This window comes from Alexandromys fortis, unplaced genomic scaffold (assembly GCF_014885135.2).
Source record: "Alexandromys fortis isolate MF-2015 unplaced genomic scaffold, M_Fortis_MF-2015_v1.1 scaffold_157, whole genome shotgun sequence".
NCBI classification, from domain to species: domain Eukaryota; kingdom Metazoa; phylum Chordata; class Mammalia; order Rodentia; family Cricetidae; genus Alexandromys; species Alexandromys fortis.
In genome coordinates, this window is record NW_026068041.1 from 1,549,319 (window position 1) to 1,577,274 (window position 27,956).

The 27,956-nt window shown below is 52.2% G+C and overlaps 1 protein-coding gene and 1 long non-coding RNA gene across 2 annotated transcripts in view; both read right to left on the reverse strand.

Annotated features, from left to right (window-relative positions):
* Triobp (TRIO and F-actin binding protein) overlaps positions 1-24,126 on the reverse strand; it is a 58,059-nt gene extending 33,933 nt beyond the window's left edge. Inside the window, exons 1-9 of the mRNA XM_050165683.1 lie at positions 23,995-24,126; positions 16,890-16,989; positions 15,691-15,830; positions 13,973-14,168; positions 12,975-13,131; positions 6,977-7,424; positions 4,937-6,790; positions 1,763-1,874; positions 175-1,191 (exon numbers count right to left, since the gene is read on the reverse strand). Of these exons, the coding sequence (XP_050021640.1) occupies positions 175-1,191; positions 1,763-1,874; positions 4,937-6,790; positions 6,977-7,424; positions 12,975-13,131; positions 13,973-14,168; positions 15,691-15,830; positions 16,890-16,989; positions 23,995-24,011 (4,041 nt within the window). The 5' untranslated portion in view covers positions 24,012-24,126. The remainder of the gene's footprint in view (positions 1-174; positions 1,192-1,762; positions 1,875-4,936; positions 6,791-6,976; positions 7,425-12,974; positions 13,132-13,972; positions 14,169-15,690; positions 15,831-16,889; positions 16,990-23,994) is intronic.
* A 26-nt stretch (positions 24,127-24,152) lies between these two features.
* Positions 24,153-26,852, reverse strand: LOC126515772 (uncharacterized). Its single transcript, XR_007595923.1, has 3 exons — positions 26,795-26,852; positions 26,442-26,575; positions 24,153-24,167 (listed from the first exon to the last, which is right to left on the reverse strand). It is a non-coding gene; the product is annotated as an uncharacterized lncRNA (long non-coding RNA).
* Between the last annotated feature and the right edge of the window lie 1,104 nt (positions 26,853-27,956).

Genomic DNA, 27,956 nt, shown 5'->3' on the forward strand with positions numbered 1-27,956 from the left:
TCATCTATAGGCTGGGAACAGTGGCAGCTGCCTCTTCACTGCGCGTGGCACCTATGACCTAACACACCGTCTGTGAGCTGGTGACACCACTGCCAGGTGCTGTCGGGGAACAGGGTGCACACAGTTTGGAACAGCGCCTTTGCTGAACCCCCTCCCGATATGGGACAGACTTACCGCCAGGTCAGGTGGGCTGTGGCTCTCTAGGTGATCTGTTTGCTCCAGAGCAGCCAGAGTTGAAGTTTCTGGTCCACTTGTCACTTTGGTTGTTGGCCACTGGGTGGAGGTACAGGCAGGGCTGGGTAGCTGTGCTGGACCCTCCGACTGCTGCCCAGGGCTATGTCCATTGGCTTGGGCAACCTTGGCCCATCCTTCAGGCTGGGTCGGTGGCTCTGTCTTCAGGGTGTCCTCTGTTCCCGGGGAACCCAACTCTGGTCCTAAAGCCCTGGCTGAGTCCTTTTGGGGTAGCCGAGCCTGCAAGAGCTCCAACAGGCCTTCCCAGTCCAGACTTGGGAGCCGGGTCCAGGCTCCATCCTCAGGTGCCCGGAGAAGGCCCAGCAGGTCCCTCCAGTCTAGGTCGGGTGACTTCTCAGGGCTATACTGATGTGGAGATGCTCCCTCAGCCCTCCAGCCTGTGGCGGTGGTGGCCTCAGGCTGCCGGGCACACAAGCATTCTGTTGGGCCTGCCCAAGAGCTGTCTGGTGGGGTTGTAGGCTGGTGAGGCCTGGACAACTCCTGAAGGCTACCTTGGCCCCTTGGGGAACCCCCCTGTTGCCCATTACTGGGAGGTTGCTCCCAGGCCTCTGACTGCCCCCACCTTTCCCTGTGCTCCTGGGCAGGACCCCTCCATATCCCCTCCAGGCTGGAACTCTCAAGTTCTGGCCAGCCCCCCAGGCCTGGACCCTCCTGGCTGCCCCAGATCTTCTCTGGGTGTCTGTTAGGACTCTGGGGTCTTGACAGCTCCTCCTGACTCTGCCACCCTCCCAGAGGCTGCCTTAGGCCAGTGCAGCCACTCTCTAGATGTCTCTCTGTCTGAGCCTTCCTCTCGGGGGACTGGGCTGATGTCCTGACAGGTGCTGAGGACCTCTGGAGTCGCCGGTCTACCTCAGGTCGCTTCTCGGGGCTCTTAGGATGTGGGGGCTCTGTTCGGCTCCGCCGGGCTGGCTCTGCCTGCTTGACAGAGGGCTTGATCACCTGTGGATGAGGTGAAGGGGTGGGTGAGGCTCCGGACTGCACGGGATAGTCGCTGTCTGTCTTAGCCAAGCCCCAGAAGAAAGGGGGACTGCGAGGTGAGGCTGGATCTTCCTAGAAGCCTAGACCAAAGCAGGTGGAAAGTTGCGGCTCTTTCTCCTTTCACCCAATTTTCTCGGTTCCAGAAAGAGAGCAGCTCACTTTCTGGGCTCCCCCTCCGTAAGATAGTCTTTCCGAGCTGAGCTATCAGGTGCCGAATTTCCATCGTGGGTAACTGTGCCCTTGGGGTGTGCATCACCCTCTGAGTTTCATTTGAGATCCAATCCCTATGCTGGACAAGGCAGCCCCTGAGGCACCTGAGGCTCCCTGAGATCTCAAGATAGCAGACACCTCCATGGGGACAGCTCCGAGGGGCTGTCTTCAAGGGTTTGTATGGAGTCCTTCACACCTTGCCAAGAGCTTCCGGCCCTGGCTTTCCCACAGAGGACCTCCCTGCCCAGGACACCCGCCAGGAACCGAGGGTGTAGAGAGAGGCAGTGACCACTCATGAGGGCTGGTAGCTAGCAGTGCTCACCTGCCTGCTGGGGGTGGGGCTGGACTGTCTTCGAAGTTGGCTCTGACCTTGGCCGGGCCGCTGTGACCGTCCCTCATCCCGAGCCTGGAAGGCCCCTGGTGCTTCCGACTTCCTAAGAGCAAATGCACTGTTCCAGAGGGCCTTTGGGACTTCATGCCAGCACCCAGCATTCCCATCCCACCCCAGAAAAGAGACTCACTGAAAGTCTAAAGTGAGGATGACCCTCTCGGAGCCTCAGTTTCCTCTTCTGGAAAACAGGGACAGTCAACACCATCTAATCTGACTCATAAGGCCATGAAGATGACAGGAGAATCTACGGAGGGGGCAGCTCTTGGCCATGGCTCCCTGCCGCCTCATTCGGCACTTCCTACGACTCACTAGCCATCAGCAAGCCACCCCCGACAAAGGTTAGACTGGTCCTTGTGGGAATTCAGATTTATTAAGCATCTATTGTGTACCAGGCACTGAGCAAAAAAATAATGACAATGTTTAAGAAAGCATTTATTGAGCGCTTCCTATGTTCTGGATGACAAGCATCTGTGTGCCGAGTCCCACAGCCTTGCACAACCTACTTCAGGGACAAGAGCAGTGGCTGTTAGGTGCCTCGTTTTCCCATTCTTTCTCCCCTTCTCCATCCATCTGCAAACAGGATTTCTCAAGCCTCTGGGAGCTAACGGAACCCCGGCACTCAGCTTTGAAAACCCTGGCCCTTCTAGCCATGGGCGAAAGAGCTCCTAGCCAGGTGACTGTGAAGAGACATTCTCTCGATCTTGACAATCCCAGAAAGGTCACCAGCAAAGGTCACCATACCCAATAGAGATCACCTTTAGCCTGTGCCAAAATCCTCACTTCCAGATATGTGTGTGGATTAACAATGAGTGGCTATGGTTATATTCAACATAGCATCACCGTTACTGATCTAACAGACTCTGGGCACAGTCTGCCCCTTCTCCTAGTAAGAGACAAAAGACTAAGACTCCATGAGCAGGTACCTCCTGTGGGGTCTGACTATCGGACTTCATCTAAACTAGCCATGGAGAGAGGCTTGTGGAAGACCCTAGGATCCATCCCCAGCACAGCAAAAATAAGTCAAACCCACGAATCAGTGGGGCCATGACCGCTGGCTGAGCAGAACCAGGAAGGAGAGATGCTTTCAGGCAGCCCAGGGTGAGTCCCCAAAGGAGACAAGAGGGAGGCTGTGTAGGTGTCTGTGAGGACTGTCTTTCTAAAGTTTGCCCACAGTTGAAGAACCACGCAGAACACTGTAGAGGTTTGCAGAAGGAATGGACCTTGGGTGGTGATGACCCCTGTGATCCCAGTGCTCGGGAGGTAGGGCAGGGAAGCTGGGTGTTCGGGGGCATCACTGGCTACACAGAGAGTGGGAGACCAGCCTCTCAAACTGAAGCATGATATTGGGCTTTGTTGTCCTGTGGTCTTTGCTGATGTTCTTAGAATTTGAACTGGAAGCTGTTGAGGTTCTTAGAAGCCCTAAGGTCCCTGGATTTTAAGCTTGAGGACTCCCTGATGAGTCAAGACAGGGTTTCTCTGTGTAGCTCTGGCTGTCCTGGAACTTGCTCTGTGGACCATGGTGGCCTTGAATGCAGAGGTCTGCCTGCCTCTGCCTCCCAAGTCCTAGGTATGCACCACTACTGCTATTTTTAGTAGGCTCCATTTTTAGTCAAATTTGAGACCTTTGAACAAGTTTCCCCCAGCACTGAGGTCTAGGAACTTCAATGAAAGTACCAAAATCCAAAGTCCCAAACATGATGGGGACCCAGTAGGGAAGTGCAAAATTTTTGGTCTCTTTTGAACGCCCATTTTCCAGCTTGTTCAGTGGTCATTCCTTCCAATAAGTCTTCCCTCACCCCTCATAAGCTTTGAAAGATAGGGCTAAAGAACCCTAGAAGATTCGGAGCCGCCCTCATGGGAACCCAGCTCTTTGGCAATAGGACCCACGCAGAGCCACCTGTTCCCAGAGGTTGATGTGACTGTATCGTGGATGACAAGGAAATGAATTTCCTCTGGATACTCAGATGGTTATATGGGCCTCCAAACAGTGTCAAAGAAGCAACAGGACAGATGGTGCACACTTTTAATCCCAGCACTGGGAGACAGAGGCAAGTGGATCTCTATGAGTTCCAGGCCAACCAGGGCTACATAGTGAGACCCTGCTTAAAAACAAAACAAAGACACTGCGTTCAGCAGATCCAAGGAAAACTCTCAAAATTCAGACATTTAAGGGAGTGGGGTGGGAGGAAGGGCTAAAACACCAGTCAAATGCCTAAGTCTTTGATGTGATCCTTCTAGAAAAATGCTCCAGGCTTGGGCAAAGTAGATGCTCAATAAATGTACACATCAGAGGAGTAACTAGGAGATAATGAAAATACAGCCCTGCACAGCCCCATCCCCCAGTCTCATAAATTCTGCCTCTTATGCAAATGCATGCTGTCCTCAGAGGGCAAATGGAATTCCACCTGGAAAAGTACTAGATAGGAAAAATACCCTAACTGGGGTGGGAAGACAATGTACTAGGATGGGGAATGAAGTGGACAGAGGTAACTGTGTGAGCCCAGTGTGGTGCTGTATGCTCGTAATCCCAGCACTCGGGAACCTGGAGCAGAAGGACCTAGAGTCCAAGGCTAGCCTGGGCTACACTGCAAAATCCTATTTCAGTCCGGCAGTGGTGGCGCATGCCTTTAATCTCAGCCCTCGGGAGGCAGACGCAGGCAGATCTCTGTGAGTTCAAGGCCAGTCTGGTCTAGAAGAGCTAGTGTCAGGACAGGCTCCAAAGCAACACAGAGAAACCCTGTCTCAAAAAAAAAAAAAAGAAAGAAAGAAAGAAAGATAGATAAATAAAAAAAGAAACCAACGTCTTTCCCATTTGACAGATGAAGAAACTGAGGCCCAAGTAGACTAAATTGCTTTAAGCAGATATCACAGGATACAGGGTAGCTTTGAACCCAGGTTTAAACCCAGTTTTGCTTGTTTGCTTGCTTGTTTGGTTTTGATTACATGGCTACACAGTGTTACTTCAACCTCAGAAAAAAATACCCTAATATACAGAAAGATACAATGGCTTGCCCAAGACCACACAGCAGGGCTTGAACTCTTGCTTCGGAAACTTTCCAACTGTTCTCCTCCCCAGCTCACCTGACTGCCCCTGCCCTGGCTCACCTGCGCTCTTGCCCGAAGAGGCGCTCCACCTCTGCCCGGCCAGGGCTGCGGGTACGGCCCTCGTTGCTGCCCTGTGCCTGGGTCTCTGGCCCCCTCTGGGCCAGCCTCCTGGGCGGGGGCAGGTCAGCCAGCTTGGTGTACTCCTCCCTTTCCAGGTTGTGTCTGGTTTCCCCTGGGGGTGCTGAGCCCCGAGAACCTGAGCTACCTGGGGGAGGGGAGGGAGCCAGGAGACCTAAATCACTGGGCGGGTGACGGGGAGGAGAGGAGGCTCTGGGTGCATCCCGATAACCGATGCATACTTGGGGGGGCAGCAGTAGGGAACCATGCAGAGAGTCAATAGAAGGGGCAAGGCTCTCCATACTGGTCCCAGGAGGATCCTGGAAAAAGAGGGAAGGCTCAGGGGCCTGGCGTGGTGGGGAGGAAAAGGAGGGGGCATCTCTGTGGCCAATACATACAGGAGTGGGGATGTGGGGAGGCTCATGCAGAGAGTCTGTGGAAGGGACCAGGCTCTCTGTGCTGGCCCTGGGGAGATCCTGGAAGAAGGAGGGCTCTGGGAACTGGCGTGGTGGGGAAGAGGCCCGGGGGGCATCACGGTACCCAATGCATACTGGTGGGGGAAATTGTGGGGGATCATGCTGAGGGGACTCGTTCTCAGCATCTGACGTGTCTGGGAGGAAGGGGAAGGGATCGAACTGGGCATGACGAGGTGGTGAAGTGGCCCAGGGGGCATCACGGTGCCCAATACACACTGCAGGTGGCATGTAGGGGGGTTCGTGGTGGGGCAATTCGCTCTCAGAAGAGCGGGGATCTGGAAAAAAGGGGAAAGGGTCATGCTGAAAATAGCGAGGGGGCGAAGAGGCGCGAGGTGCATCCCTGTGCCCAATGCACACGGCGCACGGTGGCTGGAAGGGCTCTGAAGCAGTCTGGGGAGCCCCTCGTGCTGGGTGCAGAGGTGATGAAGTCCGAGAGGCACTGGGAAGGCCTGGGTTATGAGAGGAGGAGGCTAGGGATGGGGAATAGTGTTGGGGAGGGTCGTGGTGGGCTAGTTTGGTAGGAGCTGATGTCTGAGACCTGTCCACTTGGGTTGGTCGGAGAGAAATGGATGCCCAAGGCACCTGATTTTGTTTGGTGCGAGGTGGAGATGAGGTTCGAGGACCACCACTCTGGGTCGGCCGAAGGGGAAAGGAGGCCCAAGGGATATCTTTGTTGGTACGGTGGGGAGAAGGGTTCCTGGAGCTATTGCCCTGAGTGGCACGGCGGGGAGATGATGGTCCTGGGTTGTCTTTTTGGGTACAGGCACTTCGGAGATGCTCCCATCTGCTGCAGGAGGCTGTAGTCTTGTCTCCTTGGGTAGAAGGGGTCCTGGGGGTGTTCTGTGGTATGCAGGAAGTCCTGGGGTTGTCCCGCTGGGTGGTTCTGTTGGGAGAGGAGGTTCTGGGGTTGTCCCTCTGGGCACAGGGAGTCCTGGGGTTGTCCCGTTGGGTGGTTCTGTTGGGAGAAGAGCTTCTGGGGTTGTCCCTCTGGGCACAAAGAGTTCTGGGGTTGTCCCGCTGGGTGGTTCTGTTGGGAGAAGAGGTTCTGGGGTTGTCTCTCTGGGCACAGGGAGTCCTGGGGTTATCCCACTGGGTGGTTCTGTTGGGAGAAGAGCTTCTGGGATTGTCCCTCTGGGCACATAGAGTCCTGGGGTTGTCCCGCTGGGTGGTTCTGTTGGGAGAAGAGCTTCTGGGATTGTCCCTCTGGGCACATTGAGTCCTGGGGTTGTCCCGCTGGGTGGTTCTGTTGGGAGAGGAGCTTCTGGGGTTGTCACTCTGGGCACAGGGAGTCCTGGGGTTGTCCCGCTGGGTGGTTCTGTTGGGAGAGGAGCTTCTGGGATTATCCCTCTGGGCACAGGGAGTCCTGGGGTTGTCCCGCTGGGTGGTTCTGTTGGGAGATGAGGTTCTGGGGTTGTCCCTCTGGGCACAGGAAGTCCTGGGGTTGTCCCGCTGGGTGGTTCTGTTGGGAGATGAGGTTCTGGGGTTGTCCCGTTGGGTGGTTCTGTTGACAGAGGAGGCTTGGGCACAAGGAGATGATGCAATGTGGGGGCCATCTTTGGGTGTAGAGGACTTGAGGCTCTCTGAAGTGGCTCTGAGGGCAGAGGAAAGTGGAGTGCTGTTTTGCTGGGTGGACATGGTTCTGTGAATGTCCCTTTGGGAAACTCTTGAAGGAGAGGACGTTCCGGGGCTATTCCGCTGTGTGACTAAGCTCCTGGAGGTGTCTCTTTGGGTGTTATGGGATAGAGAGGGAACTTGGGAGGTTTCTGGTGCAGAAACATCCTGGAAGACATTTCTCTGAGCAGAAGCAGCCTGGGTGGTGGTCCGAGGCCCACTCAGTGGTGTCCCAGAAGAAGCCTGGGTTTGCCCTGCGCGACGTCGCTCCAAGGAGAAGTAGCTGCTTTCTGCCCGCAGCTTTGCCCAGTGCTGGCCAGCACTCTGTCCCCCACTGCCGGAATCTGGAGAGAAATGAGGAAGTTTAAGGTGAGGAGAGGGATCCAGGAAGGACAGAAAAATCAAGGCAGCCCCCAGCCTGATTCTAGTAGGTATCAGTGTCTGGTCTAAAAGACACACCCTTGCCATTCAGGCTGAGACTGAGCTTAGACACCAGTTTGCTGCCAGGCCAGGGATTCACAATCACTCATGGAAAGGTACCAGGGCAAGAAGGTCATGAATATGTCAAAGGAGACCAAAACTATGGAGAGCAACGACCCCAGAGAGGGAGAGGTAGACCAGGAGCACTTGTCTGATGACCTCGACTCCTCGCTTCTACTTCCCAGATGGGATGCCCACAAATCACCCCAACTTCTAAGGAACCCCTTTTGTGGGTGCCAGAGCATAGGGACCGTGCCTATATCTACACCTGAGGACTCTTGCTACCCCTCCTGCCCCAGAGGCTCATCCCAGACACTGGAAGTGTGCACAGCTAAGGCCGCCCTTGATGAATGGGCACCTGTGTGTCTGCACAGGGCAGAATCGGTACCTGACCGAGCTATCACATGTGACAGTTAATATTGTCAACAGGATGTACTCGCCCAGGGGACAAACCCCTGGGCATGTCTGTGAGAGAGTTTCTAGACTGGATTAATTGAAGAAGGCCTGGCCAAAATATGGGGAGCATCCTCCCATGTGCTTGGGTCCCAGAGTGGGTAAGAGGGAGAAAAGAAGCGAGGGTCAGTGAGAGGGCTCAGCGGGTGAATGTGCTGTGTCTAAGCCTGATACTGCGAGTCCGACCCCAGGACCCATGTGGTGGGGAGAACTGACTCCAGGAGGCTGTCTCCTGATCCTCACGCAAGCTCCTCGGCACATGTGCACACACATGTGTGTAAACTCACACCCACGCACGAATAAATGAACGAATCTTTGTTTGTTTTTGTTTTGTTTTTTCAAGACAGGGTTTCTCTGTAGTTTTGGAGCCTGTCCTAGAGTAGTTCACTTTGTAGACCAGGCTGGCCTTGAACTCACAGAGATCCACCTGCCTCTGCCTCCCCAGTGCTGGGATTAAAGGCGTGCGCCACCACTGTCCAGCAATACATTTTTAAAAAGAGAGGACACACAGGGGCAGGAGAGCCTGCACTGAGTGCCAGCATTCAGCTAGGCCAGTGGTTCTCAACCTATGGGTCGTGACCCCTGGAAAGTTGAATGACCCTTTCACAGGGGTCACCTAAGGTTATAGGAAAACACAGATATTTACACCACCATTCATAACAGTAACAGAATTACAGTTATGAAGTAGCAACAAAAATAATGTCATGGTTGGGGGTCACTGCATGAGGAAAGTTGAGAACCACTGCTCTAGAGGCCTCCTGACTGCAGAGCCACGGTGACCAGCCACCAAGCCTCCCCTGCCACGCTGGACTGTAGCCTTGTCTTTCTGTCCTTAAATTTCTTTTGCCAGGTATAAAGTAACTAACACTTTAGGCACCTCAAGGGCTTCACAGGGGTGCTGGCCTCAGGGGTAAATGTGCTGCCCTCAACAGTGACCATGTCACGGCTCCTGGCTGCCATAAACTGGGGGTCAACCACCACCCCTTCAATCCCTGAACCACCAGCTGTGTATGCGCCTTTCCCTCCTCTTGAAGTAGCAAGCCATGAGTGCCTTCACCAGGACATGCCTCCTTTTACATACCTCCCCTACCCCTCCAATCTTGCTACACTGGTAGCTGGTGTCCCTGAAGTCTGAACTCTCAACACTGGAGTGGCCCTGAGGCCCCCTAAGATGTCCCCTAAATCCACTTGCTTCTGTCATCTCCAGTTCACAGCCCCACACCCAAGGTCATGTCATTTTTGCTCAGATAATCCCAGTAGCTTTCCCCCAAAGCATGAATGCCCTTTTCCCAGAGTCATTGTCCCCACAACAAAGCATGGTGAGTAAGTCTGCCCTACTCACAACCCTTGAGGGGCAGGCAGGTAAGGAACAGCCAGGAACCTGTCACAGAAGGAAGGACCAGAGGAGACCAGGTGACTAAATGCCATGAGAGATCCAGCATGAAGTCCCAGGACAGAAGGGGATTTGGGCTGGTGGTGACCGTAACCTTAGCCCTAGCCTTGAGAGATGGAGGATGCAGCAGGATTGATTGCTGCAAGGTTGAGGCTGCCTAGGGCTTCAGAGTTTGAAGTCAGCCAGGGCTGCATAACAAGATCTTGTAACAAAGAAACCCAAAGGGACCATAGAAGGAAAAGCGGTAGATCTGATTAGCCTGCAGTTTACAGTTGTTTTAATGTTCTTTATGAATATGGGCCTAGGGTTTCACTGCTAGGCAAGTGCTGAGACACATCCCAGCCCCCATCCATGCTGTGTATGTATGTATGTATGTATGTATTTATTTATTTATTTATTTATTTTTGAGACAGGGTTTCTCTGCATAATAGCCCTGGCTGTCTTAGAACTCACTCTGTAGACCAGGCTGGCCTCGAACTCACAGAGTGCTGGGATAATGTTTCTTATCTCCAGCCTCTGCATGCAACTGTTCATGAAGCTAACATCCGGGGACCTGGGCAAAGAGCCCAATAGTCACTATAGCTACCATCTTGGCAAATCTAAGATTATTTCAAAACAAAAAGAAAGAAAATACCCTCTAGGGGCTTCCTGCCAGATTTGGAATGAGACCCAGGCTGTGCAGGGGTTGTTTTCTTTCTCCATCCCACCCTCGCCCACCTGCCAGGGTCCAGCACCCACTCTTTGAGGTCCTCCAACACAACACAGGATCCTCACCATCAAGGGCAATTGCTCTTGCTGCTACCTCTGTCTGGAGTGGACAGGGTTCCTCTAGTGCATCTGTTTCCTGGCCAAGGGCTGCCTTCCATGGACCTTCCTTGTGTCTATCTCCTTGATAAGCTGCTCTTCCCCTAGCAGTGCTGTGTGACAGGGCCTGGCGATCCCATAGTGCTTCTGGAACTTGCAGAGGTGAGCAGCACACAGTAGGTTTGCTGTTCACACAGTAGGTTTGCATTTCACACACACAGTATGTTTGCGGCACACAGTAGGTTTGCAGTTCACACAATTCCCCCCCCCCCTCTGGTTTTGTTTCTCCCTCGCCTAAAGTGGGCATAGTCTTTGTGCCATATACTGGCTTAGCTGTCTCCTGCCACCCCACCCATCAAGATGCCCCAGGAGCCTGTCTCACAGGATGAGGCCTCCATGCAAGACAGGCACACAGCTGTGCTTGGGTAACCTGTGTCCTATGTCCCCCTCTTCCCCAGTGAGCAGTGCCAACCAGGATGCGCCTAGCAGAGGCTCAGTCCCTGACTGCAATGCTGCAAGTGGCCACCAGGTGGACAGTGGCCACCGAGTCTGGCTAAGTAGGTCACAGGGAGGACACCACCCACTGCCTAGGGACTTTCAAGAGCCAGGAAGCAAAGCCTGGCTGTGTGGGGCCTGTCTGTAATCCCAGCACGGAGGAGGCAGAGACAAGAGGGTCAGGAATTCCAGAGCAGCTGAAGCTACAGAATCCAAAGCTCATTTGAACCAGGATCACAGGCATGTACCCCCCCACACCCAATCGGAACATTTTAGCATCAGGATTTGAAAGGGAAAGGATGAGGTGCTGTGTGCTATCCTGTCCCCAAGCATCCAATGGGGACACTGAGTGGCCTCTTGGCTGCTGCAGCATCTGCAAAGCTCCCCAGCCTCAGAGAGCCTTTTCCCTGCAGGTCGAGTGTGGTCTGAGGAACACTGTGAGCATCCTCGATCATCCTGTTGGCAGGGAACCTCTTGCCCTGGGATTCAGCATCGGCATTAGCCAGTGACAACTCCGGGCTGAACTGGGAATTACTAGGTGGCTCACCTGACTTCTCATCCTGCTGCCTCACTCTGCTCCAATGCATTCTGATTTTGCACCCAGAACCATCCCAAGCCATAGGTTTGATAACGTCACTCCTCACCCCCTGCCCTAACCGTGCTTAGAGAAATGAATTCCAACTCCTTAGCAAGGCTGAGGAGGCCCAGCAGAACCTACCCGTGTGTGTGCACCCCATCCACATTTAAACTGCAGCTGCTAATGGGCCACATAGCCCTGCCTCTTTGCCCTGCTTTCCTGTGCCAGCCCTGTACCCATCTGTGGTGGCACACATCTTTAATCCTAGCACTTAAGAGACAGAGGTAGGTGGATCTCTGTGAGTTCAAGGCCAGCCTGGTCTACAGAGTAAGTTCCAGGACAGTCTGGGCTACACAGAGAAACCCTGTCTCAAAAAGCAAAAACAAACCAAAACAAAAGATCTCTTCTCTTCCCCAATGCCTGCGTCTGTTCCTCCTCTGCTCTGGACCACTAGAGCTAGTCCCTGTCTGCCTGCTTTGCCAGATGCTGAGCTTTCTAGGGCAAGGGTCCATGCTAACTCAACCTGAGACCCCTAGCCTCTTCACCCAAACATCACATGTGTTGATGAGACTCCTGCAAGGACCATGGAAAGCCAGGACTGCCATCAGGGAAGGAGGTGGGGCTTCCGGCATTCTAGCTCCAACTCCTGACCACGCTGAAATGAGATACCTGATCAGAATTGGTGCCCACCGTACTGAACTCACATCCCAACAAGATGCCAGCCAAATTCTCCAACCTCCAGGGACTTGGCATAACAGTAGTCCCCTCCCCCATCTCTCTGTCTCTCTCTTTCTCTTTCTCAGTACAGCACTCTGACTTTCTCTGGGGACCCTCCCTTCCTCCTAGCTCAGACTATGGGGTTTGCATAGGAGGCCAAACTGGGTGATGAAGATGACCCCCAGTGGTCCCTGTGAGAACCTTCCTGAGACTGTAGTCACAGGAAAGATGTGCCCTTCTTCTGTGGGATACAGGCTGGCCTCTCTGGTGGTCAGCATGCTATTTCTAGAGAAGTATCTGACTAAGAATGGGGCCACTCCGGGCAGTGGTGGCACAGGCCTTTAATCCCAGCACTGGAGAGGCAGAGGCAGGTGAAGCTCTGGGAGTTCCAGGACAGCCAGGGCTACACAGTGAAACACTGACTCAAAACACAACAAACAAACAAACAAGAATGGAGCCACTTCAGCAGAAGTTCAGAATGGAGAGGAGATCTGGGCACTGTCTGAACACTGGTCCAGCCACACCTGAAGTCCCTTTCCATTCTATTAATGCGGGCGCCCCACTTGTGGTCAGCCAGCTTCAATCTCTTAGAATTTAGAGGCCCTAATCTTTCAACTGAGGGAAATCATCCTTAAGCTAGGCAGCATGGCACATGAAATAAGAACTTCTATTATTAAGATTTGGACCCTCAGGGCTGGAAAGACGACTCAGTGATTTGAGCACTGGCTGCTCTTCCAGAGGACCTGGGTTCAATTCCCATCACCCACACGGCAGCTCACAACTGTCTGTAACTCCAGTTCCAGGGGATCTGACACTCTCACATAGACATACATGCAGCTAAAACACCAATGAACATAAAATACAAATAAATAAATTCAAAAAGAGAGAGATCCTGCCCCTCGAAGGAAGCCGAGCCAGTAAGATGGCTGTGTGGGGGCCCCAGGCCATCACCACGTTGTGGTCATTGAGACTCACCTTCCTTTCTCTGGCCCACTGTGTCCCCTCTGGCAGGGGACTTGGTGATCCTTCGAGCACTGTCAGCTCTCAACCCCTCCTGAGGCCTCCTCGGAATCATCACGTTGAGTCTGTACGCGTTGGAGACGACCCCTGGCCTCTCAACAGTGTCCCAATCCTGCTGGGGAGGAGAAGAGGGCCCTAGGCCTGCACCCCAGCACGAAGGGTAGAAAAAGGGGTTCTTAAGGACACCTGCCACCTAAGCGGGGCTCTCAGTGGACCCTCTGTCAGCTTTGAGAAAGAGGTACGGCCATTGAAACCAAAATCTGGGCCAAAGTCACAAAAATGGAAGAAATGGGTTCAAATCCTAGGTCCACGGCTTCCCGGCTGTGTGGTCTCAAGTGAGTGACTTCCCTGCTCTTGGCCTCAGCCCCTAGCAGGGGCACAGTGGTCTGTAGCATAGAGGGTGCTGGAGAGCCTTGCTTGAGCTCAGACCCATTGAGACCTTTGCACGGCCCTCACACATGTGTGAACAGGTGAGGCTGTTTATGCGGAGCCCATTCTTGTCGTTTTCTTTTGGGGGTGGGGGTATGATCTAATAGGACAGGTCTGAAAGCGTGAAGGCGAAGGGGCAGCCTCTTGGCTCCTCTCTCCTGCCAGCTCCCAAGCCTGTTCCCTTCCCTCTGCCATTGGACCTCAACATCAGGACCGGCTATGGGCTCGTTCTCAGCAGCATGTGGCCAGGGCAGAGCTGGGTCAGCCTCACACTTGCTCTGGACACAATGCCTAATTCCCAGTCCTGAGACCTGAGCCAGCTGGTGAGTCATCCCAAGTCCCCATTGAACTGGAAAGCCTCCCTCCACCTGCCCACACTGCCACCGCCCAGCAGGAGCCCCCCCCCCCCAAGTTCTCTGTAAGAAGGAAGCTCAGCCCTCCTCTGGAGTTTAGAGCTCTTATCTCCAGGACTGAGGATACTGGCTGATCCTGTTCTTGCTCCCAGATCCTGGCCCTCAGCTCACCACAGAGGAAGAATTACTGGTCTCATGAGGGGTACTGCTGTCCTGGCTGGAGCTGGTGTCAGAGTTGGCGCCCTCGTTGTCACGGCTACTACAGGCCAGGCCCTCCAGATAGGGTAATGCCTCAGGGTCCTGGTGCCTGTTCCTTGGGGCTGTTGCAGGGCCCTCCGCAGGGAGAGCTGCTGTTGGGGACCAGCCCCTGGGAGAAGAGAGAGACCAGTTATTTTCCCCTAAGGGGTAACAGAGTCAGAGACTGAGTCCCACATACCCACTGCCCTCCCCTGTACATGTGGGCCTACTCACATGGTGCAGGGGTCTGCAGCTACAGACCAAGAAGCCAGTGCCAAGGGCATTTGGTCTGGGCTCTCTGTGGGTCACCAAGAGCTCTAGCTGCCTCCCAAGGGAGAGGGTTCCACCACATAGATGAAGAAACCCAGGATCTAAGGGGTCAAGAGCCTGGCCAAGGCCGCAGCCCTGGGAAACAGCTTGAGTGAGGAGGTGTGGGTTCACTGAGCCGGGCTGGCAGATGAGGGCTGTTTAGCAGTGTGAGGGGAAGTGAGTTCCAAGGGCAGGAGCTACAGAAATAGGGTACTTTACAGACGCAATCCCTGCGGCCCCGCTCCAGAGGCTTACAGCTCACGGCATTCCCAGAGTGGCTCACCACCAGCAAGACGTGACAACGCTAGAAAAGGGATCTCTAGCTAAGGAACCGCGGAACATCTGCACACGTCCCAACCTTCACGCCTAAAGCCTAAACCCTGCAGTGCAGGTTAGCAAATCAAATGCTCTGTCCAGTTCTGCAGGAAAGAGTCCTCGTAATTTGTCCTAGACTGTCTGAAACGCATTGGCTGTCAGAGCCCCCCTTTCCTTGTTCTTTTTCACTTAAACGCTCACCTGAGGGGAACACAAGCCCTCAAACAAGGGCTTGGTCCAGCCTCTCTTTTTCAAATGTATTTCTGCAATATTGGAAGTCAAACCCAGGATCTTAGGCATGCTGCCTGCCACAGAGCTACTTTTCTCCGGCCCTTGTTCTGCAGATGGGAAAAGTGAGACATAAAAGATGGCCTAGCAGGTCAAAGGCCCCACAGCCCATCACAGCAGATGGGAAACTGGGACCCAGCTCTCTGGACCCTCAAGCCGTGGCCTCCTAAGGTCTCATGACCCAAGCAGGGAACTTTGGGTCTGTTCAGGCCTGGACTGGAGGGAATCTCAAGCGGGGTAACAGCAGGTGCCCTGGCTGAGAGGCCCATTCAATTCAATCTTTTGGGGGACTGGGGGACAGAGTCTAGCTATGTAACCCACCGAGTTTTGAGCTCCACATCCTCTTGGGTCCACTTCCTGGGTGCTGGTACTACATCCATCTGCCACCACACCCAGCTCCTCCAATCCCTTAAAACCGTACACAGGAACCAGAAGTACATAACTGTCCCCTACCCCATGGAATTATGGGATGGTCAGGGTTACCAGGAAAGATACCCAGGGTCAGGATCAGAGACTCAGATAAAACAAGGACAGATCAATGTGAGCTTTCCAGGGTTTCCCAAGGACCCCTGAAATGCATTCACTGTCAGAGCCCTCTCTGCCCACTTTGTGGGCTGACCACGTGACCCATGCCAGCTGTTGTAGGTGGACACTGCCACCATGAAGAGTGTTGCATGTAGGGAAGGTATGGACATTCTTCCCCAAGGGAGCCGGTCCCTGGAGCCTGGGGCTTTACCCACCTCTGAGGGCCCTGCCTGAGGTCAAGGCCTTCCACAGAGTGGCCAGCACAGGTGGTAGTTCCAAGTGGGTCCTGAGGGGCCGGCGGGCAGCAGGGCAGGTCGCAGTAAGGTGCCTCGGCACTGGAAGGACTGTGAGGCTCCTGGGCCCGCATCGGAGAGAGGAGACAGCTCAGGCCCACGTGGGACTCCCCTTCCCCCTCCCCCAGACAGCCCCTCCCAGCTCAGACTGGTGGGTGTCTCCAGAAGTCATCTCCTGGGAATCTCCCTGCTCAAGGAGACCAGCCATTCCATCAGCTGGACTACCCTGGGGACTCTGGTCAGAGGCAGCAGGGTGCCTGGAGGGCACATGCACACGTGTACATGTATGAGTCTGGAGACAGGTACATATGCATGTGTGTGTATATAAACACCTGTGGTTTGGGGCACCCATGTGTATATCATTGTTGAGGGATATGTGCCCAATTGCATGTGTACAGGCCTGTCAGCTACACCAGTGCATATGTGTGTGCAAGATCATGCAAACACAAATGTACGTGTGCACGCCCGAGAATGGGAACTGCACCGAAGGCCCCAGAGCACCCTTGCATCCAGAAAGTAAGTGGGAAGGAGAAGCTTGGCCTTGTCTGAAATGGAAGAAGGGGTCTGAAGGTGGAGGGACGAGCATGATCTTCTAGCAAGATCTAGAAGAAACAAAGGGCCCTGTTCCACTACATGAGAGGCCCCAAATAGAGGGTCACAGCCCCAAACTAGAGGTGCACCCTTGGCACTGCCCACAGCAAGGCCACCCCTGGAAAGACTGATATTGGGCTCAGCCAGAAGGAACGGCTGCTCCCCTCAAAGAAGGCCCCCCCCTATTCCCTCCACCTCCCAGAATGGCAGGGCCCTCCCCTGGTGGTGGGAGACAGGGCCAGGGCACCTTGTGCCCCGCCTCCTCTCGGGTTACCTGGGCAGCGGGCTCCGGCAGTGGCAGCTGGCGGCTGTCAGCACCCTCGTTACCGGGGGGCTCCGGCTCAGGCCCCCACACTGCCGCCCTCCCAGGCCCTGACTCTGGGCCGTGGTGGCTGCAGTACTCCAGGCTGCCGAAACCTTAGAGGGGCCAGCCTCGGGAGCAGGGCCCCTCATTACTGTTTCATAAGCCGGGGCCCAGCCAAGAACAATGCAGGACATAAAACCAGAGGAACCCGATCCTGGCGGCTCACCTGAGAGCAGGCCTGGTGGGAGTCTCCCTGGGGACCCTGGAGCCCGGCGCCTGGGACAGTGGCTGTAGCCCTGGCAGCGCCCTGGGTGGGCAGAAGTGCTCTAGAATTCAAGAAAGCCACCATGAGTAAGGCCAGGCTGTGTGAAGGAAGACCTAGGGGTCTGCAGCCACATCCAGGCCAAAAAGGGCGAATTAGGATTCAGTTTCACACCTGCCCCATAGCCAGATTCTGATCAAAGCCAGGCAGCCGGAGGTGTCAGATCCACAGCCGGGCTTGGCGCCGTGGCTACCCAGGGGACAGCATGGCATGAAGGAGGGAGCCGAATCTCAACCCAACCCCGGCACTTCCAAAGGCCCCACCCAGCATGAACCCCAGGCTGACATGGCACCCTTAGCCCCATCCCTTCCCCCTGTTCACATGACCGTGTCCAGTGGTCAGTCTCTGGCTCTGATTTCCTGCCTAGTCAGTGTCGTAGTCTCTGCCTATGACAGACCTGAGTCCCACCCCAGCTGGATGACCTCACTCAGTGGCTTTCCCTGCTCTGGGCCTAACTATCTATGAAAAGGAGGTGTGTGACCAAGACCTTGGCTAGGTGACTTGGCCTCAATTGCCTTACCTATCAAACGGTCATGATAACCACATCCGCCCCCTAGGGGACATGAGGAGAATTACATGACGTGACATAAGGTCAAAAAAAAGAGAGAACGTTAAGTACAATCTTATAAATGTTAAATTAGTAGAATAATATTAAATACAATTAAGAACACATAAGTTATCCAGAACTAGTGATGTACACTTGCAATTGCAGCACAAAGATGGGAGGACTGTGAGTTCAAGGCCAGCCTGGGCTATGTAGAGACACTCTGTCTGAAGAGGGTGGGGGAGTGCTGAGGATAGCAAATAAATTATAAAGATCTGTGTAGTTCTCCCACCCAAACTATCCCCCCCTCTCCAAACCTGGCCCTAGCCTGCTCAATACCACGTGACTTCAAGGGCTCAACTTCCACCAGCCTCCCAGTCTGTGGACTCAGGTGTGTCTGGAGCCCTGGGGGTTCAGAAGCTGGGGATGCCAAGAAACTAATCATTTCCACTTTGTGACCAGAGCCATTTCTACATATCCTAGAACAGCTGAAGGCATGAGCCGGGAAGCCTAGGCCATCTCCTGTGGCAGATGTGGTGGGGACCTAGCTAGGGGCGGCACTACCCCCACTCGGGCCGGTGAGGCTTTTAAATATAGACCTCTTTGTGCTCCATGTGTCTGGATTGAAAGGTAGAAGCAAATGGGGCCAAGATTTCAGAGTCTTTTGGGGCAAGGTGGGGCACTGGCTGCCTCTGGTTCCTTGGAGATGCGCTGTAATAACGATCTGGAGAGATAGCAGGCAGCGTAGACAGAGCGAGTGGGGATAGCGGGCACCCCACAGCCGCACTTGGGTGGGCAGATGCCGGCTCCCTGGGAAGCAGTAGAGATTCTCCATCCTCAGAGCATCACGGAATGGGGTTCAGGGAGGCAGCCAGAAAGGTCCAGAAGAGGTGATTGATAAGCGTCAGATAAAAACCTGGCTTGTTAGCAGAGCGGAGTGGCACACGCCTTGAACCCAGCACTCGGGAGGCAGAGGAAGATCTCTGAGTTCGAGGTCAGCCTGGTCTATAGAATGAGTTCCAGAACAGCCTGGGCTCTACAGAGAAACCATGTCTCAAACAAACAAACAAAACCCAACAACAACAAAAATCCCACTAAAAAACAAAACCTTGACTTGTTTTATGTAACATTGGGAACGCAAGTCATGGACTCAATCGTTTATGTTAGGAAAGTGTCCTACTTCTGAGTTACATCCCTATACTAAGGTTAGGTGTGTGTGTGTGTGTGTGTGTGTGTGTGTATGTGTGTGTGTTAGGTACACATGAACATATGTGCACATGGAGACTGGGAATTGACACCGCACAGGTGTCCTTCCTCTATCATTTTTTACCTTTTATTTATTTATTGAAGCAAAGTCTCTGTAGCCTTGGCTGGCTTGAAACTCACTCTGTAGCCCAGGCTGGACTTGAATTCTTCAAAAAGATCCACCTGCCTCTGCCTCCCATGTTCTGAGATTTAAAGGTGTGCACCACCAGCTTTAAAACTTATTTTATGTCTGTGTGTGTGGTTGCTGTGTACACGTATGTCCACGCATGTGGTGTGCACAGAGGTCAGAAAAGGTGTTGGATTCTCTGGAACTTGGGTCACAGCTTGTTCTGAGCCTCCATGTGGGTCCTGAGAACCGAGTCCTCTGCAAGAGCAGCAAAACGCTCTTATACACTGAGCCTCACCTGCAGTTCCCACCGCTCTATTCCTTCTTCAGGGGGCGGGGGATCTAGGGTTTCTCTGTGCAAAACAAACAGACCTAAAGTCTCTCATCGCCTACTCCTCAGTCAGCCCTGGCTGTCGCGGCACTAGCACTCACTCTGTAGACCAGTCTGGCCTCAAACTCACAGAGATCCTCCCGCCTCTGCCCCCCCCCCAAGTGCTGGGAAGAGAGGTACCTGACTCCACCACCCAGCTACACCCAGCTTTTTTTTTTTTAGATTTAGTTATTTATATGCATACAATGTTCTTCCTGCATGTACATCTGCCTGCCAGAAGAGGGCAGCAGATCTCATTACGGATGGTTGTGAGCCACCGTGTAGTTGCAGGGTATTGAACTCAGGATCTGTGGAAGAGCAGCCACTGCTTTTTATGTAGGTGCTTGGAATAGAACTTAGGTCCTCATGCTTGCTGGTGGAATAGGAGTTGGTAAGACTGGGGATGGAGAGGTGAAGCCCGTGGCTAAGGGATGAGGTTGCTCAGGCACAGTGAGTGTGAGCATCCAGAGGACACAGCGGAGATGATCCAGAGCTGCAGCTCAGTGGCTGGACCACAGCAGAAACAGGGGCTTGGGGCTCTGGCAGCACGAAGTAGCCTGCGTTCACAGAGCACTGGGGAGTGAGAAAAGGCTCTAGATGGAGGCTGGAATCACTGTGCCTTTGGGTGCTGCTGGCAAAGGGGTTTTTGTGTGTTTTTTTTTTTTTAATTTTCAAAACAGGGTATCTCTGTGCAACCCTGACTGTACTTGCTCTGTAGACCAGGCTAGCCTCAGACTCACAGAGATCCACCTGCCTCGGCTTCCTGAGCGTTGGGATTAAAGGCATGCGCCACCTCTGCCCGGCTTGGGGCTGGATCTCAGAGCATCACGTTCTAGGCCAAGGGAGATCTTCATTGAGCCAGCTCTTTGCCAGCACCAGCAGCTGTCCAGCCCTCAGTCAGCCTTTAAAATACTTACATTGTTCTACACATGGGTGCGTGCACCTGGGTGTATAGATGCACACTGCCCTACGCAGGTGCCTATGGAGGCCAGAAGAGGGCACTAGATTCCCTGGAATGGAGATCCAGGTAGTTGTAAGCTACCTGACCTGTGGCCGGGGAACCAAACCTCAGCTGCAAGGGCAGCAAGCGCTCTTAATGGCTGACCCATTTCTCAGCACCTGCTTCTTCTTTGTTTTTGTTTTTGATTTTCAAGACAGGGTTTCTCTGTGTAGTCCTGACTGTCCTGGAACTTGCTCTGTAGACCAGGTTAGCTTCAAACTCATAGAGATGCATCTGCCTGGCTTTGTCTCCTGAGTGCTGGGGATTAAAGGCTTGTGCCTGCCACCAACACCTGGCTCCCAGCTTCTTTAAATGTGTGTGTGTGTGTGTGTGTGTGTGTGTATGTGTGCGCGCGCCCGCATGCACGCATGTATCTAAGACAGAAGCAAATTGCAAGGGTCAGTTCTCACCTCTTACCACGTGGGCCCAGGGACTGAACTCAGATCATCAGAACTGGCAGAATCCCTTACTTATTGAGCTACTTTGCTGGCCACCAGTTTTTAATTTCAAGTAACAGGAGGCAGAGGTGGCCCGGAAGATGGAGGCGAGCAGCCGGAGGGCTGGAGACGTGCTCCCCTGTGGGCCCTCCTTCCCAGGAGGTTAGGGGGATTCTTCACTGGAGTCAGACCCCATTGGCTTCAGTGGCGACCCAGCTAACCTCAGTGATAACTGCTCAGCTCTGAAGGTACAGGAAGGTCACTGAGGAAGCCCTGGCACCCAAATTCAGGAAGGACACAAGTTTCTGTGCAGGGGACATGGTAGTAAAAACTGACTCTGACTCTGGGGGCTGGACAGTCCTTTGCCCTCGTCCCAAGGCTACCATCATCTCTGGAGGAAGCAGTTCCACCCCTGTCCCCGCTCCCTTCTCTCCCGCCACCCCACACTTTGCCAGCATCACAGCAACAGAGAGAATGAAGACTGGATCACCTTAGTCTCTTGTTTAAATCACGACAACTGAAATGCAATCTAAGCTCCTCAAAGTGTCCACAAAACCAAAGCACACAGGCTGGAGAGACGACTCAGACATTAAGAGCACTTACTGCTCTTCCTGAGGACCTTAGTTCAATTCCCAGCAACCACATGGTGGCTCACAACCATCTGTAGTGAGATCGGATGCCCTCTTCTGTGTACAGATGCACAAGTAGGTAGCGTACTCGTATACATAAAATAAATAAATCTTAAAAGAAGTAAAACAAACAAACAAACAAAGCCAGAGGAAGCCAAGCCCCAACTAGTTCTCCATCCTGTATCTCTGTGACTCTCCCTCTCCTCAGCCCTCTGATGCGCTTCATCCTTTCTGTCTTAAAACCTTTGTACATGCCACACCATTCCTTTCCCTTTCCATTTCTCCCTAGCGCCAGTGGCAAGCCTTCATCCTTCACCAAGCCGCTGTAAGTCCTCCCCATGGCCTAACAACCCCTGTTCCTTCAGAGCATGGATCACAGGCATGGTGAAACAGCCATTTCTGTGGTTCCTTTCTTCCTGCCCATGGTTTTGATTAGACCACCAGTCCCCTGGAGCAGGGATGTGACAGCCTCGTTTAACATCACTGCCATAGCAACCAGTGCAACCCTGGCTCAAATCAAGCAACTGTTCATTCCAAACGACTGCACAAGCTGACCCGAAATCTTGGCTGGGAAATGGTGGGACCGAGGCTTTATGTCAGATCTGACTGAGTCCATCAGCCTCTGGTCCATGTTTCCATCTCCCTTCAGCTGGGAGAAGATCGTTTGCATAGTGGCCCTGCTCGGGTAGGAAGGACTCAATCATCTGTGTAAGAGTTCAAAGTTACCGAAAGCAGATTCAATGCAATGCCCATCAAAATCCCAGCAAAATTCTTCAAAGACCTCGAAAGAATGGTACTCAACTTCATATGAGAAAGCAAAAAACCCAGGATAGCCAAAACAATCCTGTACAATAAAAGAATTTCTGGAGGCATCACAATCCCTGACTTCAAACTCTACTACAGAGCTACAGTACTGAAAACAGCCTGGTATTGGCATAAGAACAGACATGAGGACCAATGGAACCAAATAGAAGACCCAGATATCAGTCCACACATCTTCAAACGCCTGATTTTTGACAAGGAAAAAAATCAAATGGAAAAAAAGAAAGCATATTTAACAAGTGGTGCTGGCATAACTGGATATCAACATGTAGAAAAATGAAAATAGACCCATATCTATCACCATGCACAAAACTCAAGTCCAAATGGATCAAAGCCCTCAACATAAAGCCAGCCACACTGAACCTTACAGAAGAGAAAGTGGGAAGTGCACTTGAAAACATTGGCACAGGGAACCACTTCCTAAATAGAACCCCGCAGCACAGACACTGAGAGAAACAATTAATAAATGGGACCTCCTGAAACTGCAAAGCTTCTGTAAAAAAAAGGACACGGTCAACAAGACAAAACGACAGCCTACAGAATGGGAAAAGATCTTCACTAACCCCACATCAGACAGAGGTCTGATCTCCAAAATATACAAAGAACTCAAGAAATTGGTCATCAAAAGAACAAATAATACAATTTTAAAAAATGGAGTACAGACCTAAACAGAGAACTCTCAACAAAAGAATCTAAAATGGCTGAAAGACACTTAAGGAAATGTTCAACATCCTTAGTCATCAGAGAAATGCAAATCAAAACAACTCTGAGATTCCATCTTACACCTGTAAGAATGGCCAAAATCAAAAACACTGATGACAACTTATGCTGGAGAGGTTGTGGGGAAAAGGGAACACTTCTGCATTACTGGTGGGAATGCAAGCTGGTACAACCCCTGTGAATGTCAGTGTGGCCATTTCTCAGAAAATTAGGAAACAACCTTCTTCAAGACCCAATAATACCACTTTTGGGTAGATAGCCAAAGGATGCTCAACCGTGCCACAAGAACATGTGCTCAACTATGTTCATAGCAGCTTTGTTTGTCATAGCCAGAACCTGGAAACAACCTAAATGCCCCTCGATTGAAGAATGAATAAGGAAAGTGTGGTACATTTACACAATGGAAAGATCTCCTGAGTAAATTGGGAGCATGGGGACCTTAGGAGAAGGTTGAAGGGGAGGGGAGAGGTAGGGAGGGAAACAGAGAAAAAATGTAGAGCTCAACAAAAATCAAAAAATTTTTTAAAAAATTGAGGTCAGCTTGGTCTACAAAGCAAGTTCCAGGACACCCGGGGCTACACACACACACACACACACACAAAACCAACCAAACAAACAAACAAACAAAACCCTGTCCTTTTTTTTTTTTTTTTAATAAGTCATACATGGTGGTGCATGCCTTTAATCCCAGTATTCAGGGGTCTGAAATCTCTGAATTAAAGGATATCCTAGCCTCCATGGTGAATTCCAGGGCAGTCAAGGTTACACAATAAGACCTTGTCTCAAAAAAAGGAGGGGGGCTGAAGAGATGACTCAGAAGTTAAGAGCCTGCTTTTCCAGGGGTCCTGAGTTCAATTCCCAGCAATCACACGGTAGCTCACAACCATCTGTAATGGGATCTGATGACCTCCTTTGTCCGATGCTCTCTTCTGTCATGCAGGGATACAGGCGAATAGAGCGCTCATATACATAAAAATAAACAGATACATAAATATAAGACCTCTGGAAAGTGGATAAAGTGTAGGCAACAAAATCCTCCTTCTGATGCAAGTTTGTGGCCCAACCCATCACTGACCCCACATTCCAAACCACCCTACAACGGAAAGCCAGCCTACCTGCTCTCTTGCTCCATGAACCTTCTCAGGGTGGCAGCAGCTCAGACAGCGGTTCTTGGGAGATATGCTGGCTTCAAAATGTACACTGGGGACATTCATAGCCACTTCCTCCATAGCAGGGGAGTCACACCAGGCAGCTCCTGTGAACCAGTGGCTGACTCTCTAGGTGGGGCCTGCAAAGGATTTGGGAACAAGAACCTAATAACTGGTGGCCACTGTGTAGACCTATGTCTCATTTGTCCAAGCCAGGCAAAGCTGTCATCCATTTTTCTGTTCGTGTGTTCATCGACAGTCACAACTAAGTTTCCAAACATACTGTCAAGCATTTACATATGATTTCTAAGCCATATATATATATATAGTTGGTCAAGGTTCCAAGGATCCTGAATTGCACTCTACTGCTCATAAAAATGCAAGTTTCCTCGAGGGGGGAAAAAAAAAACAGTTTGACAAAGTCGGGCATTGGTGGTACACACCCCTTTGATCCCAGCACTGGAGAGGCAGGGACAGTCGGATATCTGTGAGTTCAAAGCCAGCCTGGTCTACAAATCAAGTTCCAGTACAGCCAAGGCTACACAGAGAAACTCTGTCTGGAAAAACAGATAAACCAAACCAAATCAACAATAAAGGCAAGTTTCCGGCCATATGTGGTGATGTGCACCCCGATCCCAGCTACACAGAACAGTGAGGCAGGAGGATCCTGTGAGTGCAAGTTTGGGATCAGTGTAGACAACATATATAGTCTCCATCTCTTGAAAAAAAAAAAAAACAAAAACAAACAAACCCAAAGAGCTGCAACAAAGTGAGGATCTGCATCTGAACACTCAGAACCCAAGTAAGATGTTCTTTACAATGGAGGGGGGGGGTGTTCCTCGTGCTCACTGGCAAGCTGGTCTAGCTGAATCATTCAGCTCCAGGCTTGGTGAGACCTCATCTCCAAAAATTAGGTAGACAGTGACTGAAAAAGAAACCTAGCATCACCCATCAGCCAGTGGTGGCACGCGTGTTTAATCCCAGCACTCAGGAGGCAGAGGCAAGTGGGTCTCTGAGTTGGAGGCCACCCTCGTCTATAGCACAAGTTCAAGAACATCTAGGGCTACACAGAGAAACCCTGTATTGAAAAACAAAAAAGGGGGGCTGGAGAGATGACTCAGAGGTTAAGAGCACTGGCTGCTCTTCCAGCGGTCCAGAGGTCTTGAGTTTAAATCCCAGCAACCACATGGTGGCTCATAACCATCTGTGACGAGACCTCTGTGACGAGTCATACAAACAGACCGAACACTGTATACATAATAAATAAACAAATCTCAAAAAAAGGAAAGAAAAGAAATCCCAGCATTATCATACAAACAGACCGAACACTGTATACATAATAAATAAACAAATCTCAAAAAAAAGGAAAGAAAAGAAATCCCAGCATTATCCTCTTCCCTCCACATGTCTCACATACATATGCACACACATATGTACACAAACATGTAGACACCTGCACACCCAACAAATAAAGAAGCCAACAACAAAACCCTCATAAGTCTGTTTTCTCTGCTGCTCTATCCAATCAGAATCTCCAGCGCTGAGTCCCGGGGTACAACATAAAAGAGAATCCCTAACTCATCCCAAAGTCTCTAACTTTGTAAATTGAGAGATCCCCTCTTATTCTGCTAAAGTTAATGCCAGTTTCAGGAGTGCAATCAAGGCTCTGAGAGGTTCCCTGACACTCAAGTGGCGCTGGTCCAGCTGGAGGCCATGGTCTGTCTTCAAAGGCTCAGAGGTGACCGTGAGGGTACTGGATCACACTGCCAAGTCCCCCAGGTCCCTTGGCAAACACAGAGTGATATAAAGGGCTGGCCAGGTATTTTCAGACTTGAGGACAAATCTTAGACAGCCACCTAAGGTCACAAAGCACATATGTGACTGCGCTTAGCCGAAAAGGAACCACTGGCATCTCCCCACACACACCTCCCCCCACCCCAGATCTGAAGATCAAACCCAAGCCCTGGCAGGTGTTAGACAACTGCTCTACCACTGAGCTACACCTCCATCCTAGCTGGGGCTCTTAAACCAAGTCCAGTCCTCTCTGTTCTAGAGGCTACAGTGTCCACACCCAGGAAGTGACTCTGGGTCAGGAGACTGATACAGCCTGGAAGGATATTGGAAGGGAGGGTATCCAGCATCCCCCAAAGCCCAAGTACCTCTGGGCACCGTGGGGTCACGTCATACCTGACCTACTTGGTGACGACAGAGTTCCCAGGAGATCAAACCTTTGTTGCCAATCTCAGCTGAGTTGAGGAATTTTGGGTCCTCCCCTGGGGCTCCAGGTTCTTCCTTTGGAGAGTGGAACCCCCACAGGAAGATCCACGGGGCTTGGTTTCCTCCCTGGGCGACCATCTATCTGCACTACTTAGTTCCTATATTGTATGGTGGAAGGATAGATATGCCCCACCTACCAGGGCTGTTCTTTCCTGGTTCAACCACCAAGTGGAGCATCGTCTTGGAAGGAGAACGAGGCTCCTTTTCCAGGGGTCTAGACAAGGACTCTTCGTGTGCTCTTTGTGACTCCAGTTTCCTCCACGAATCTTCCCTAAAATGCACATTAAATGGTAAGGATGTAACCACAAAAAGCCGTCGCGCATTCTGAACACACGGTCCGGAGAATGGACCCTTAGTCCCCTCTTCCAGTAGCCGGTCTGGCAGCTCCTCAGGGTCCCTCAAACTCCCTCCCCTGATTTCCCCCTTCGGCCCTGGCCCTCTAGGTTCCGCTAGCGGCGGGTTTCTGACCTGGGCTCGGATTTCCACTTACCGGGCGGTGGAGGTGCTAGTGCCAGGGTCACAGCCTCTATTTTAACAATGAATCAAAACGTTGCCCGGGAGGTGCGCATAAGACCACACCCTTGCCGCGCTCCAATAGGCTCGCCCTCAGAGCCTTATTTGCATGATCAGTGTGGGATTGGACACAGCGAGGACTGGGGGCAGGGCGGAGGAGGGCGGTGCCCAGGCGCCTTGGAGCGCGGGATGCACAGCACGTTTTGCCTGCGCTACCCGCAACCTTGTCCAGTTGGGTTCCCCTGGGACCTGAGTGCTGTTGCTGGCCCTGTGGCCTCTTATCTCTTTCCCATTGGCTCGTTCTGGCTAAGGTCTTCAAAAGGACACTAATGCATACGTGGAAAGTAGAAAGTGTGGCTAGCTGGGGGTGGTGCCACAAACTAAACTTGTCACCTAACTCTTTAAAGTCTTAAGCAGGAGGATGGATGCCCACAGTTCGATGGGCCTGGCTGCAAGAATGAGACACTTCCTGAAAGTAAAACCAGAGGCTGGGGGCTGGAGAAATGGCTCAGTGGTTAAGAGCACTGACTGCTCTTCCAGAGGTCCTGAGTTCAATTCCCAGCAACCACATGGTGGCTCACAGCCATCTATCATGAGACCCGGCGCCCCCTTCTGGCCTGCGGGCACACATGGAAGAAATGCTGTACACATAATAAATAAATAAATTTAAAAAAAGTTAAAAAAAAAACAAACAAAAAACAGAGGCTGGTGACCTACATCTGAAAGTCCTGCAGTCGGGAGGTGGAGACAGTAGAGCAGTGATCTGGTAGTGAAGGCAAGATCAGGAGGTGGACCTGGTGGTGCCTTTAATTCCAGCACTAGGGAGGCAGAGGCAGGTGGATCTCTGTGAGTTAGCGGCCAGCCTGGTCTACAGAGTGAGTTCCAGGACAGGCTTCAAAGCTACAGAGAAACCCTGTCTTGAAAAAAGAAAAGAAGGGAGAGAGGGAGAAAGGGAGAGAAGGAGGGAGGGAGGGAAGGGGGAGGAGAGAGGGAAGGAGGGGGGGAGAGGGAAGAAAAGATCAGGAGGTCAAGGCCAGATTTGGCTACAGAATCAGTTGGAGGCTTGGTCTACAGGAGACCCTGTCAAACAAAAGCAAAAACACAAAAACTGAAACCAACTAACAAAGTGAAATGTACAG